At 47.8% G+C, this 14,929-nt stretch overlaps 1 protein-coding gene across 2 annotated transcripts in view; it reads left to right on the top strand.

Annotated features, from left to right (window-relative positions):
- ADD2 (adducin 2) overlaps window positions 1-14,929 on the top strand; it is a gene marked incomplete at both ends in the record, with an annotated part of 35,564 nt that overhangs the window by 15,924 nt on the left and 4,711 nt on the right. For both annotated transcript variants that reach the window (XM_082672880.1, XM_082672879.1), the window contains 6 exons: window positions 3,207-3,383; window positions 8,527-8,784; window positions 9,705-9,824; window positions 10,651-10,740; window positions 12,689-12,836; window positions 14,431-14,556. In XM_082672880.1, coding sequence (XP_082529006.1) covers window positions 3,207-3,383; window positions 8,527-8,784; window positions 9,705-9,824; window positions 10,651-10,740; window positions 12,689-12,836; window positions 14,431-14,556 — 919 coding nt within the window. The remainder of the gene's footprint in view (window positions 1-3,206; window positions 3,384-8,526; window positions 8,785-9,704; window positions 9,825-10,650; window positions 10,741-12,688; window positions 12,837-14,430; window positions 14,557-14,929) is intronic.

Here is a 14,929-nt window from a genome sequence, read left to right as displayed (position 1 = left end):
TGATGAAGAAATGTTAGAGGAGGTGGTGTGAGACCCTCCTGACTCCCCATCCCCCATCCAATAATGCTGGCCCTGAACTCTGACCCCTGAGTGTTGTTAGAACCTGGCAGAGCCTCTGATATGCCTACTTTCCCTTCTCCACATCTGAAGAGTTGCCCATCTTTCTTCTGAAGAAGAGGCTTCCATGAGAAAATATCTCATGAAAAAGAATGAATGGAGAGAGGTTCCCGGGTGTCCCCCCCCACCACACGGTGAAGGATGCCTTCCCCAGGCTCCAGATCCCCAGAAATGGCCACTGTGCAATTTAAGCAAAGGGAAGAGGGCCATCTAGCAGCTGGGGAGATGAAGGGCAGAGCTGCCAGCCACTTTCCTGGACAGCCCCAGCTGCTTCTCTTGGCCCTGTCTGCTGTCACTTCCTTTTCAGTCAGGACTGGTTTGATGTAACCTTTTAAAAGCGCATCAGGCGATGGGGACAGATAACCCGAGGAAAGCGCCAGTGGATTTTTTTCAGCAGGTGGAGCAGGAAGGCTTCTAGAGGGTGAAATGAAGCTGGAAGTTGTGGGAAAAAAACGGGAGAGATTGGACGAAGAGTGTGGGTGCATTAAGGCTCGGAAGAGCCCAGGTACGGCAGCCTGCAGATGCTGTTGGGACTGCAGTCCCTGGAAGGGTCATTTCTGGTCAAATGACCAGCACCGAAATTCTGTTTCCATCATGACTAGTGTTCTCCCTCAGTGGCCTTGGCAAACAAGCAAATGCGTCCATGGTCATTTCAGCGGTTTGAGGCTAAGAGCCTATTCCATTCTCCTGGGGACAGCGTTCTCTTTGCTCCCCATCAGTTTGGGGTTCCAGGAAACTGGGTCATCCTCTGCTGAGAGAGGCAGCTCCCTGCTCTGTTCACAGGCAGATGAGAAGAAGCTCAGGCGATTCTCCATCTGCTACCCATCGCCATGGAAACGGAGGGGGGAAGGGGGAGGTGAGAGGAGGCAGCTCTTGCAAGGGTGTGGGCAGTTTTCTCCTCCTCTATGAATGACCAGTCTCCAGGGGGTATTGCTTCTCAGCCTTTCATGGTAAAACCTCAGAATTTATTTATCATAAATATTTCTACGGCACCCCGTATGCACCAGGTGCTATTCTAAGTGCTTTACGAATATTACCTTAAATAATCCTCACGAGGTAGATACTATTTTCATTTTACAGATGAGAAAGCTGAGGCACAGGGAGGGTAAATAGCTGCTGAAAGTCATACAGCAAGTAGGTGGCAGAGCCAGGATCGAAACCCAGACAGCCTGGTACCCAGGTCCTATGTCCTAAACACCACATTGCACTGCCTCTCAGGCAGGCAAGCGTCGGTGGGAAAGGTCAGCTGTCAGGTTGGGACCTCTCTTCAGGGAGCTGGCACTGCAAGTCAGGCTTTCAGGGTCCCAGAGCTGGAGCCCTGCCTTGGCCAGGTAGGGGTCCAGGACGAACTTGGTAATTGATCAACCAGCTGGGATTCACTAGCTTTGAGAGTGCGTTTCCAGGTGCTCAGCCGCGGTGCCAGGTGTGAGGGACGTCAGAATTAGAAAACACGGTCAGCAGAGGGCAGAACTGGGACCAGTGAATGAACATAATAAAAAGGTAGATTTCAACTCAGGGTAATCTATATCAACTCACTGTAACCCTTCTAACATTTGGACAACAGGCACGGAGCTGACCACTTCTAGGGATACTAGACAAGGACTCATTTTTGGTGAGAGAACGGAATAAAAGACCTCGAAGTCTCTATATTTGTAGGGTGTGGAGTCATCTTTTTAAGATAAAAATGGAGGCTTCCATAGGACACATGCCTTGGATGAAGAGAGCATGGAAATGCTTGTTGTTGCTTCTTCCTCTTCACAGAGTGATGGGGGTCACCTTGGAAACGCTGCCTGGCTGACCTCTAGGAAGTCCCACAGGGGCCACGTGTTACACTGGTGAATTTAACACACTCTGGAGTGTGTCCAGGATCCTCATGTGTTCATAGACCTGCGTTTGTCAGCAAGCTACACTGCATTCTTTTCATTTTCAGTGAAACAATAACTGGCACAAAAACTGGAACACTGAAAGTTTATATAGTCAGAGCCGTTCCCCCATAACAAGCAGGTTTACATGGGATATCAAATATTAATCAGAATGCTGGGGTCTTGATGTGCAGTGTAAACCTCCAGCTTCGCTACCTACAATACTCGGAAAGCACCATCTCTCTCTGGACTTACCAGGAAGCCAAACCATGACCAATTATATCTGAGTGGCAGATACAGGGAGTAAATAGAATGTGCTTTTAGATGAGCATGGAATTAGAAAATAAGATTAGTTGGATTCATGAATGTTTTTAGGATCGTTCTAAAATTGCCTGCTTTATACACACACCACTTGCCCTAAAAGTCAGAGTCCGTTGCCTGTAGCCACCTGGATCGTCCCCTCCCCATGGAGCCTTGACAGTGGGACAAACGCTCTAAGTCTTCTGGTAAAAGCTTCCTAAGGCCTACACAGTGCCCGGCTGTGACTGTCAGCATTTCATGTGTCTCCTCTCTCTGGGCTTCCTTGACTGGATAACGCCATCATGGGGGGTCTTCTGCCTTCAGACCTGTTAATTCAGCCCAACATGCAGCTACACTCATATTTCACTGGCCTAGAAGGCAGCTTATTTCTTTCAAGTGACCTTTTTTTTTTTTTTAAGGAGAAATATTTCAGACATACAGAAAAGTGCAGAGAGTCATATAATCGACACCTGCTACCAACCAGATTTAACAAATATCAATGGCATTTTCCTCTGGAAGAAGTAAAATGTGACAGACAAGAATTGAAGTCCCCTTTTCTCATCTTCCTTCCTTCCCCAGAAATAATCACAATTTGAGGTTGGTCTGTGTCCCAGGTAATTTTTCAGGACTCTGCATTGCTTTATTCTTGAGGTTTAACACTTGCTATGTCCCCCTAAGAACTGACATTAGGAAAGAAATACTAATACCTCTTTCCCTGGAAATGGGCACATGCCCTACAAGTTTGGAGGGGCTCTCCTCTGGGAGGAAATAACCAACTACAGCTCAGTTTTCCAGACACTTCTGTTTCTAATCTTCCCCGATCTCCATTCTCTGTTACACAGAGGAGCACAGGTACACGCGCAGGGATGTGCGTGTACACGCGCACACCCGTGTGTGTGAGCTGAGCGTTCTCTGCCCTTTGCACAGGTGTCCGCTCTGTCCAGTGCGGGGGGCGTGGAGAACCTCATCCTCCTGGAGCAGGAGAAGCACCGGCCTCACGAGGTGGGCTCCGTGCAGTGGGCGGGGAGCACCTTCGGGCCCATGCAGAAGAGCCGGCTGGGGGAGCACGAGTTCGAGGCCCTCATGAGGATGCTGGACAATCTGGTGAGTCTCCTGCCGTTGTCCTTCCAGGCCAGTCCTTTGTGGCTTAGCTCCCCCCAAACCAGTCCGTATGAAGCATTCGGTGGGCGTGAGAACTGCCAGCATCACAGTTAATTTGTTAAAGCCCCCTGATCGGCCACTTGACTTAGAGTTTGTGGTCATTCTAATAGTAGTTGAGTTTTCTCAAGCGGTGGCCTTTGCCACCCCTTTTCCAAGGGCTGTGGTTGTTATCATACCTGCACGGTGCTCTTTACAGAAGGGGTAGGAAGCCCTTGGTTGGTACGAGAGGTGGTCATCCAGCAATAATCAGCACCACAGAGCCTCTCTCATATTGCAGCTTTGTTCACTCCTCTTTTGCAGTTAGTTCTGCCTTTCTTTCTAATCTCGTGACTTTAACGCGGAAAACACATAATGCCATTAATTTCCCTGTTCCTGGTGAGCAGCATTATAACAATATCCTATTGTAACGAATGAATCAATCAATCAGGTAGGGCGTTAACTGGTATATGTCCAGGAGTGGGCTTTAAAGGATCCAAAGAATTATAAGACATCCTTCCTTCTGGAGCTAACAATTTAATTGATGATATATGACGTAAGTATGAGACAATTCAAGAATAAGAAGAAAACACATACCTCTTGCAGGACGAGGCTCTGACTTCTTAGATTGCTCGAAAAAGCGAAGACGAAACCTACCTCTGTGACATTTCTGTATCATTTACCTCCCCTCCGCCTCACTGCGACTACTTTGGACCCTCTCTTTGTTGTGTCTGGGTCATTGCAATAATCAGTCCTTTCCTTCTGCCCCCAGTTCCTCCAAATCACTTCCACTTTATTACCAGGCCGAGCATGAGAGTCACTTTATAATGGTGAAAGGTACACTCCACAGTGAAAATACAACTCCTGTTAACATCTGTGTAACTATGCCTAAATAAAGCATCAGGACCAAGTGGTTTCATGCAGAAATTCTTTCAGACCTTTAAGAGACAGGCTATTCTTATGCTATCTAAACGGTTGCAGATAAGAGTGAAAGAAGGAAACCAAACCATAACAATTATAACACATTCAGACCAATCTCACTTTGAGTTGATGAAAAAGGCTGCATGAAAACTAGCAGATAGTATCCAGCATAACATTAGAATAATAATACACAATAACCAAGTGAGGGCTCATTCCTAGTATTGAACGATGGTTTAATAATTATAAATCTTTTAAATATATTTCATGATATCAATGAGTCAAAAATATAAACCTTCTGATTACTTTGAGATCAAAAGTTATTTGATAAAAATTTAATATTGATTTATAAAAATAATAGCTGTTAAGTAGGATAGGAAGCCATTTATTTAACATGATTAAAATGATTTTTTTCTCAAAACACGCACCAGTATCATGGTGAAACACTAGAAGAATTTCCATTAAATTTTGAAACAAAACAATGAAAATATAATGAGAAAATAATCCTATTTGCAAATGCAGCAAAATCAAACTTTAAGCAGAACCCCTTTAAAGACAACTGTAAAATTTTACCAATAGACATCAGAGAAAACCTGAAATCAGTGAAGACCTATAATTTATTCTTGGTTAAAAGCTTCAGTAGGGTAACTTTTCCAAATTAATCGATAAACTCAATGTAATTTCCTCAAAAGCAGGGGAAGGTATAAGGACTGAGCAAAATGTTCTTTCAGGTGAAATTCAGAATGGCTCGGAAAATCCTATAAAAAGAAGAGTGGGGCTTCCCTGGTGGCGCAGTGGTTGAGAGTCCTCCTGCCGATGCAGGGCACATGGGTTCGTGCCCCGGCCTGGGAAGATCCCACATGCTGCGGAGCGGCTGGGCCCGTGAGCCATGGCCGCTGAGCCTGCGCGTCCGGAGCCTGTGCTCCGCGACGGGAGAGGCCACAACAGTGAGAGGCCCGCGTACCACAAAAAAAAAAAAAAAAAGAGTGATTACCACCAAATGGTAAAGTGTGATAAGGCTTGAGTCACTAAAGGGTGGAGCACTAGTCCAGAATGCACAGGCCAATCAATGCTACAGCTTAGAGGATCCAGAAATAGATCCCAAAGGCATGAAAATTTAACACAGGATAAACAGCCATCTTATAAATCTGGGGGAAAAAATAGACTGTTAGCCATCTGGGAAATAAAACTAAGGTGGATTACTACCTTGTCCTTTCAACAAGATAAATCCCTGATTTGTCAAAAATTTAAACATGGAAAGGAAATTGATATAGGTATTTAAAAACATAGATTAATAGTTTTAATGCTCTTGTGTTGGGAAAGACCTTGTCAAGCATGGCAGGAAAGTCTGAAATCATGATGCCACATATTAACAGATATGATTACATTAAAATTCAAAATTTGTATTTTTATAAACCACCCCACCCACCATATAAACAAAGCTAAAAGACAAAGTATGGGGAAAATATTTGCAACATCTGTGACAGTCAAAAGATTCATATCGGGCTTCCCTGGTGGCTCAGTGGTTGAGAGTCCGCCTGCCAGTGCAGGGGACACAGGTTCGTGTCCCGGTCTGGGAAGATCCCACATGCCGCGGAGGGCTGGGCCCGTGAGCCATGGCCGCTGAGCCTGCGCGTCCGGAGCCTGTGCTCCGCAACGGGAGAGGCCACAACAGTGAGAGGCCCGCGTACCGCAAAAAAACAAAAACAGATTCATATCTTTACTGTAAAAGGAGGTATTACAAATCAATATGAAAAAGATGACCATCACAATAGAAAAATGAACTGAGAACCCAGTTTCCAAAGGAAGATATTCAAGAAGCCATTAAGTGTAATTAAAAATATCCAGTCTTACTAGTAATCCAAAAAAGAACAAAACAAAAGTAGAGGATATTACTTTTAACCCATCTGATTGCCAAGGATTTTTTTTAAATTTTTAAAAAATCCTTTAAATTTCAGGTGAAATTCAGAATGGCTCAGAAAATCCTATAAAAAGAAGAGTGGGGCAATATTCAGTGCGGGGGAAAGGAGACGAGAACTGGGAACTCCAGCACAATTGGCAGAAGTGTAAATTGGCTCAGTGTTTTGGGAAGACGGACATGATAAATATATAAAAACTTATACTGTGCTCCCTTTGACTCAGTCATTTTCATTACTAGGCACTTATGTTAATTGCCTAAAGAAAAATGTGTAAAGATACTCATTTCAGGGTTGTTTATAATATTTTGAAAATAACAGTGTCCACTGGTATTGGTTAGATAAATTATGATATGTCCATTCACTGGCATATTATGTAGTTGTTTAAAGGTTGCTGTGTATTTATAGGTTCAATAACATGAAAAAAACTCCAAGACACATTGATGAGCTAAAAGCAGCTTATAAAGCTGATTATGTAGCATTATTATTTACAATAGCCAAGGTATGGAAGCAACCTAAGTGTCCACTGATGGAAGAATGGATAAAGAAAATGTGGTACTTATATATGATAGGATATTCAGCCATAAAAAAGCTGAAAGTCTTACCATTTGCAACAATATGGATGGACCTTGAGGGGATTATGCTAAGTGAAATAAGTCAGACAGAGAAAGACAAATACCGTATGAACTCATTTATATGTGGAATTGAAAAAAAACCCTCAAAAACCAAAAATCAAAAAATTCATACTCATAGATACAGAGAACAGATTGGTAGCTGCCAGGTGGGAGGCAGAGAGAAATGGGTACAGGGATCAAAAGGTGCAAACTTCCGTATATAAAATAAGTAATCCTGGGGATGGAATGTACAGCATGGTGACAATAGTTATTAATACTGTATTATATATTTGAAAGTTGCTAAAAGAGTAGATCTTAAAAGTTCTCATCACAAGAAAAAGAATGGTAACTATGAGAGGTGCTGGATGTTAATAAGACTCGTGGTAATCATTTCACAATACATACAATTTTTTTTAATTGAGGTATAGTTGATTTACAATGTGTTAATTTCAGGTGTACAGCAAAGTGATTCAGTTACACATATAATACATACAGATATTGAATCACTATGTTGCACACCTGAAACTAATGTAAAGTTACATGTCAATTATATCTCAATTTTTTTTAAAAGCTGCGTATGTGGTACAGTCCATTAATATACTGTTTTATATATATTATATGATGCATTAATTATATAGTCTGTATGTTTACATACATGCATTTGTATATGTGTGCTTAGAGAGATGACTGAAAGGATTTTTAGTGGTTGTCTCTGGGGATGAGATTTTGCATAAAACCCACTTTTTCCTTATGTTTTTTATATTGCTTAATTTTTCTACATGGCTCTGTACTTTTTTTGTAATCCACTGTACTTTTTTTGTAATCCGCGGGCCTCCCACTGTTGTGGCCTCTCCCGTTGCGGAGCACAGGCTCCAGACGCGCAGACTCAGTGGTCACGGCTCACGGGCCCAGCCGCTCCGCGGCATGTGGGATCTTCCCGGACCAGGGCACAAACCCGTGTCCCCTGCATCGGCAGGCGGACTCTCAACCACTGCGTCACCAGGGAAGCCCCAATCCACTTCCTTTTTAATACCACTTGAATTTTTAAAAAGATGACAGGCAGAGCCGAGAATTGCTCCAGCAGCTGTTAAGATTCCCGAGTGTTCATTCTGAGTAACAGTCCACCTTTGGGGGACATGGTCTTGCTTAGGAGACAGGGATGTTCTTGAGTCAGAGTTAGGGCTCCCAAGAGAAAAATAGTTAAGAAGCCTCAGAGTCGAGGAAGGGAGGGCTACTGTTAGAATCAGCTGGGAAACTTTTTAAAATCCTGTAGCCCAGATTGCACCACTGTCCAATGAAATGGGGAACTCTGAGTGGAGCCCAGGCATATACATTTTTAAAGCTCCCGCATGATTCTGTTGTGTTGAGAACTACTGGACCAGACCAAAAGCTGGAGCTCTGTCTGGTCCACAAGATTCTGGGAACTTTCTCATCCCTGATCAGAGGGCTTGTTGGGGTGGAGGAGGGGAGGGGTTGGGGGACCAAGACAGGGAACAATTCTGAAATACACCAGAGGTGCGGCAAGGCCTGGGTTGTGTTACAGAGACTTTGGGTTAAACTGAGTCCTTTAGATGGAAGGGGGTAAAGCGTGTGAGCGGGCGAGCAGGCATGTACCTGACCATTTTTCCCCACCACATGTGGTTCTATTTTTGTCCTTTTTAGGGTTACAGAACAGGCTACACCTACCGCTACCCCTTTGTTCAAGAGAAAACCAAACACAAAAGTGAGGTGGAGATTCCAGCCACGGTCACAGCCTTCGTGTTTGAGGAGGACGGCACCCCAGTGCCCGCCCTGAGGCAACACGCCCAGAAGCAGCAGAAGGAGAAGACCCGCTGGCTCAACACGCCCAACACCTACCTGCGGGTCAACGTGGCCGACGAGGTCCAGAGGAGCATGGGTAGCCCCCGGCCAAAGACCACGGTAAGGAGGGCAGAGGGGGCTCCGCTGGGGAGATTGGGGTGGAAGGAGAGTGCCCAGCTACCTGTGTGGGCTAAGCAGCTTTAAAAGGGAAACAGCAAACCTCCCCTGGGCCTGCACTAGTCCTGTCTCCCCCTAAGGCTTCCTATTGGGCATCTGGGAGCAGCTTTTCATGCCTACGGAGCAGATCACCTGTTTCTTGCACCCCTATGCTGAGTTTTTGGTCCAGAGGGTGGCTGGACCAGGTCACTCCCAGCAGCATGAAAGCTTTTTGCTCCCATATCTGGAAGGGGCTTCTGGGAAATTCAAGAGAGGGGTACCCAACATTTGAACTGACCATCTGATGCAAAACCAGAAGGTGCATGGGGTACTTGTTTCTATTACGTTGTCCACTCCCTTTATAACCCTCTTCTGTAGAGAGGTGCTTGCTTTAGACATTAGATGTGTGAGACCTGCCCACAGATTGAGTTTTTACAAATTGTATGCTCTTTTCCTCTCTCTCCCTCATCACACACCCTGGCTCTTAATTTGATTTTCACTAACAAAGTAGCTGGCAGCCAAATAGAATAGCTCTTCGTTAAAAAAAAAAAAACAAAGCCCTGTAAATTAACATCCATGAGTCATCTAATACTACAACACCAGTGGCTGCCTGTCTGTCAAAGCTGGTACCATGGCTCTGTCCCTCGTCTTAAGTGTTCTTTATGACCATTGATCTGGGGCCTTTCTTTGGTTGCTGGGTCATTTGCTGCCCATCTCTGCTCTGGGAGACAGACATCAAAGAGGCCCAAGACGAGGGAAAGTGTTTGTCTAGGTTTGCTGACTTGCACGTAGGCTGGTCGGCCCAGATCTCATGGGGTGGACCACTAGGGTGGACGGTGAGCCATATGCCTTTACCTTACCCACCGGGCCTTGTGTGTGTTCAGTGGATGAAGGCTGACGAGGTGGAGAAATCCAGCAGTGGCATGCCCATACGGATCGAAAACCCAAACCAATTTGTGCCTCTGTATACTGACCCCCAAGAAGTGCTGGACATGCGCAACAAGGTAAGGGGATAGCTAATTACCTCCCATCTTTTCTCCCTCAAGGGCGTGGGGGGGTCCCCAGGATGCGCCTGACTTACCGACATCCCAGATGCCTCTTATGGAAAAGAAACTACCATTTATTGGCCATATTCCAGGCACAGTGCTAAGCGCTGTGCTTTTGTTGTCCTGTGTAACCCTCAAATAGAGAGGTGCTAGCTTTAGACATTAGATGTGTCTAAGAGACCAACCCGCAAATCGAATTTTTACAAATTTTATGCTATTTCCCTTTGGCTCATTTTCAAGATCGCAAAATCCTTTGTGTTTATTTCTCTACCTTTGCTTTACAGTTCACTCACTTATATTTCTAATGTTACTTTAAAAACTTAACTTGTAACAGACCACCTTCAATAGGTCGGGTATGTTCCCAGAACAGTGTTTCAGTGTGTGGTCCTCTGAAGGGCAGATTCCTGGGTCACTCCCACCCCTCCTCCCATGGGACTGAGATTCAATATGTACGGGGTGGCCCCCCAGGAATCTGTAGTTTAAACCAATTCCTCAGGGACTTCATAGGACTATTAAAAATTGAGAATCTCCCTCAAGGATCTCCTATGCCTCATTTCCCTCTTCATCTCAATGACCTGCTCATGGTTAATGAGAATCTGGTGTTCTACATAAACTTCTCATTCATTCTGGAGCAGACGTGGAGACAGACTGTCTCAGAGTGGATGTGATGCGTTACATCTGCACCCCTGGGCGGCCTTTCTAGTGTGCCCTGGGGATGCTCCCTGCCAACTCCACACCCTGATGCTGGACAGCTACCTCACCCTCCCCATCCCTTTCTACACAGATTCGAGAACAAAACCGACAGGATGTGAAGTCGGCGGGGCCTCAGTCCCAGCTGCTGGCGAGTGTCATCGCTGAGAAGAGCCGAAGCCCGGTACAGCAGACGCTGCCCTTGTCTGGAGGGGAAACGTGTTAGCCTTCTGGGTCTGCAGTGCCTGGGGCCGGGCAGCAGGACCCCTGAGTCCTTATATGCCCACCTTCCCCTGTGATCTTGGGCACTGGTGCTCTTGCTGCAAAATGGATGCTGTGAGGACTGGGGACAGTATCTCATCGCCTCCCGTGGGCGCCAGGCAGGGGAGGAGTAGCCCAGCCTGCCCACGGGAGTGATGTGGCTTCTATGCCTCCCCCTGGAACTCCCCTCTGCCCTCTGTCAGTGTCCCGCAGAGTGACCTCTCAGGAGCGCGGCTGGCCTCTCCCAGCGGCTCTAGGCCTGGCTGCCCTGAGCGGCTCTGGCCTCTGTGCGTGGAAACAGCACCATCAGGCCGTAGCTCTGGGAAGATGCTCACAGGCTCTCAGAGGGCAGACATGTATATAAGGACCGGTACTCCTACAGGATGGGAAGGGGCAGTGAGTTGCCCACACAAACACACGTAGAGTTAGAAAATATAAAGTTGTTCCCCTGCTTGAGATAGAACAGTTTTTGTTTAGTGCTTAGCAAAAGGGGTGAACGTCAGACTTCTGGCTTGTGTTGGAAATCATTGCTGCTCATTGCAAAGTAGCAGTGGCATCTTCCTTAGCAGTAAGGGCAGGGGCAGGGGATACAGGGACCATTCCTCTCTGCAGAGCAAACTGAGGTGATGTCATGATTGCAGATCAGGCTGCAACCCACCAGGTGGGTGCCCTTTGGCAGGGGAAGTGTGAAGGTTATGTCATCACCTCCACCCCACCTCAGCTGAGCCAAGAGGAGGAACAGCAAATGTGCTACAGGGTCAAGGATAGAAATACCCCATGATAATGGGGGGAGGTGGGAGTTCAATACTGTGATCAACATTGTTAAAAACTCTGCCATTTATACCGAGTGCTCTCCTTGGAGTCCCTCTTCTTGGGATCCCGGTCTTGGACTTTTTTGAACCCCATGATTCCTTAAGATAGGCCCAGTGCTGCCTTCTTTTGGAAGGAGCCCATGGGCCCATCATCAGAAGACTTGATGAGCCAGAGCCAGATGGCCGGGAGTGTGTGGTGTGGGCCAGCTGCCCAGGCTCACATCCCCCCACCCCCACTTTCTTTGACTCCTTGGCTCCGGACCACTGAATTCCCAAAGGCCGAGATGAGGTTGCTGAGTTAGGATAAAGGGCTATGGAGTCTGAGCTGTCCCGAGCTCGAGGGATCAAAGGATTCCCAAAGCTTACACAAGGCCCAGCTGGTGAGCTCCCCAGAGCCAGGGGCTCCCCAGAGGGGGTGAAACACAGTGATTTTGCCAATGTCCCTTCAGGGACCTGCAGTACAGGCGGGTTGAAAATCCAAGGTTCAGGACCTTGGCCCCCTTGTTCTTTATGACCGTGTGCAAAACAGGACTAACAGTTTGGACTGAGAACGCCAAAGCCACTGTGTGTTTTGCGTATGACTTACCGCTGGGTGCTGTGGCTTGCGCTGCTGATGCGGGATGGTGGGGTGCATGGCGGGGAGCGGCTGGCGTGACACTGGTTGAGCCAACGCTTTGCATGCTGGGGTCTGGCTGACTGACTGTGGGCCGCCGGCTGTATTTGCACAGTGACGGCTTGCAAGCGTCCACAGTAGAGATCGCAATAAAGATGTGTCTTCCTTCTGCTTGGGAGCATTCTTTGATTTTATTTCTGGGGCAGAGGGAGGACCCCCTGCGTTCTTCCAGGCAGTTACAAAGAAGCCCGGTCTGGGGGGGTGAGGTGTAGCCGTGGGACGGAGTGAAAAACCCCTACCCCGAGGCCCCGAGCTGTTGCCATGGAGCTGCATGCCACGCTGTCGCTAGCAAGACCACTGGCAGCCCCGTGAGTCTGAAAGGAAGCTCGGGCCTGGGCCCCGACTGCGGCGTTCAGAGAGCGACACACTCTGTGGTTAACTTTCAGTCCACAGAGAGCCAGCTGATGTCCCGGGGCCAGGCGGATACCAAAGACGAGGCCGAGGAGATAGCGCCCAACCCCTTTAGCCAACTCACGGATCAGGAGCTGGAAGAGTACAAGAAAGAGGTGGAGAGGAAGAAGCTAGAACTCGATGGTAAATAACCCCCGGAAGCTGGTGCTTCAGGACCTCCCAGGCGGAGGGGAGAGCTCGGGGCACCCAGAGAGGCAGCAGAGCAAACCATGGCCCTCACTCCCCGCCAGCAGCCCTGGACCCCCTTCCTTGCTGCCTGCCAGGGCCCCCAGGGCTCAATCCAGCCTTGTCTCGCTTTCCTTTTCAATCTTCATTTGCTTCTCTCTGTCTCTTCTCTGTCATGTCCTCACTTTGACCTTCCTGCTCCATCAGCAAATTTTTTTTTTTTTTTTTTTTTTTTTGTGGTACGCGGGCCTCTCACTGTTGTGGCCTCTCCCGTTGCGGAGCACAGGCTCCGGACGCACAGGCTCAGCGGCCACGGCTCACGGGCCCAGCCGCTCTGCGGCACGTGGGATCTTCCCGGACCGGGGCACGAACCCGCGTCCCCTGCATCGGCAGGCGGACTCTCAACCACTGCGCCACCAGGGAAGCCCAGCAAATAATATTCTTATCAGCACGATTTTGTTAATCACACCAATGCCCCTCATGGCTCGTGCCTGACAGTTACGCGGTGCTGCCGCCATGACCCCACTGACCCTCTCACCTGGGAATAAGGAGTTAATCCGTGAGGAGTGCTTAGGATACTGCCTACAAATATGGCCTAGGTCAGTAGACACCAGACAAACGTTAGCTGTAATAATATGTTCATTATAATAGTGATCATAATTACTGATGATCTAGCAGATGTGGTATAAACCGCTTAGCCGGGCAATCAGAACTGAGTCCTTTATGTCAGAATCCAGCAGCTGAGTCCTTTATGTCAGAATCTCAGTCGAGCCCATCTCTCCATGCTGACTCCTAGGTAGTCATACTCTTGAGAGCTTATTCATGCCTTTGTCCCCTCCTGACAGAGTTTCTCTTCTCGGCTAGCCTGATCCAGTATTATCTACACTTCGGCCTCTGTGGCAAACCCCCTCCAGCCAGGAAGCCCTCTCTGTGCCCCACATGGAGCCGTCCCTTCTCTTTGCTTCAAGTGCACTTGGGGTCTGAGACACAGAATTCAGCTCTTGGTTTTGTCCACCAGGCAAGGCTTTCATTCCCTCAGGGCAGGGCCCTCTTCCACAGCCTCCGTCCCCACCCAGACTCAGCCATCTTCCTAGGAACAAAGGCACTAGAAGAATCCTCGCTGGCTTTCTTGGAGTTAGCTTGCTTGGAGTTCTCGGTGCCAATCGAAAAAGTAGATAGAAAAATATGGTGCTCTTTGTCTCTAGAGATTGTTTGGACCGGACATGTAAATTAGACAAATAATCAATAAGTTACATGCAAACAGATCGTGGGTGGGAGTTCCCCTGCAGTCTTGCCGTCCACATCAGGGGTAACAAAGTCCATCCAGAGATGTCCTGTGATGGAGGAAACGGACTCCGACTCCTCCCGACTCCTCCCACTTACCTCCCCTAGGATGGAGCAGAAATTTTTTTTTAAAGTTAGAGGAAGCAGCTAACTCCAGCCAGGAGAAATGAGGACCAAGCCGAAGAAAGCAGTTGTTTTAAAGCACTCTCGGTCTGCCCACCTCTCCTCTCCTTGACCTCTATCCTGAGCTGGCTTTCTGTATTTTCAGGAGAGAAAGAACCTGCCCCTGAGGAGCCTGGCTCACCTGTAAAGTCTGCACCTGCTTCTCCAGCTCAGAGCCCAGCCAAGTCAGAGACGAAGAGCCCCGTGGGCTCTCCCTCCAAGTCTGTGGACGGTGAGTGGAGCTGAGCATCTGGGAGGGAGGAGGCGCCTCCGCAGGCCGAGAAGGGGGTCTGCATAGAGGGTGGGCAGGTCTTCACTGCAGGGCACCTGCCTTTCAACAGGTGCTGCCCTCCTACGGGAGACTCTCCCCTCTGCTGTTTCTAGGGAACCTGAGACAGGGGTTACCAACTTTAAGCTTGTTCCGTTCACAAGCTGTGTTGATACGCCTTACAGGTGAAGCCGAGTCTAAGCAATGCTGAGTACGTTAATGATTGACCCACGGCCTTCTCATCTCTTACTCAGGCCAGGTTGGCTGATGGGCCTTTCTAGACTCACCAGCCCAGTGCTCAGACTTCAATGTGCACAGGGATCACCTAGGGATCCGG

The sequence above is a fragment of the Grampus griseus genome, assembly GCF_964374135.1.
Source record: "Grampus griseus genome assembly, chromosome: 15".
NCBI lineage: Eukaryota > Metazoa > Chordata > Mammalia > Artiodactyla > Delphinidae > Grampus > Grampus griseus.
This window is presented reverse-complemented; position numbering and strand designations above follow the sequence as displayed.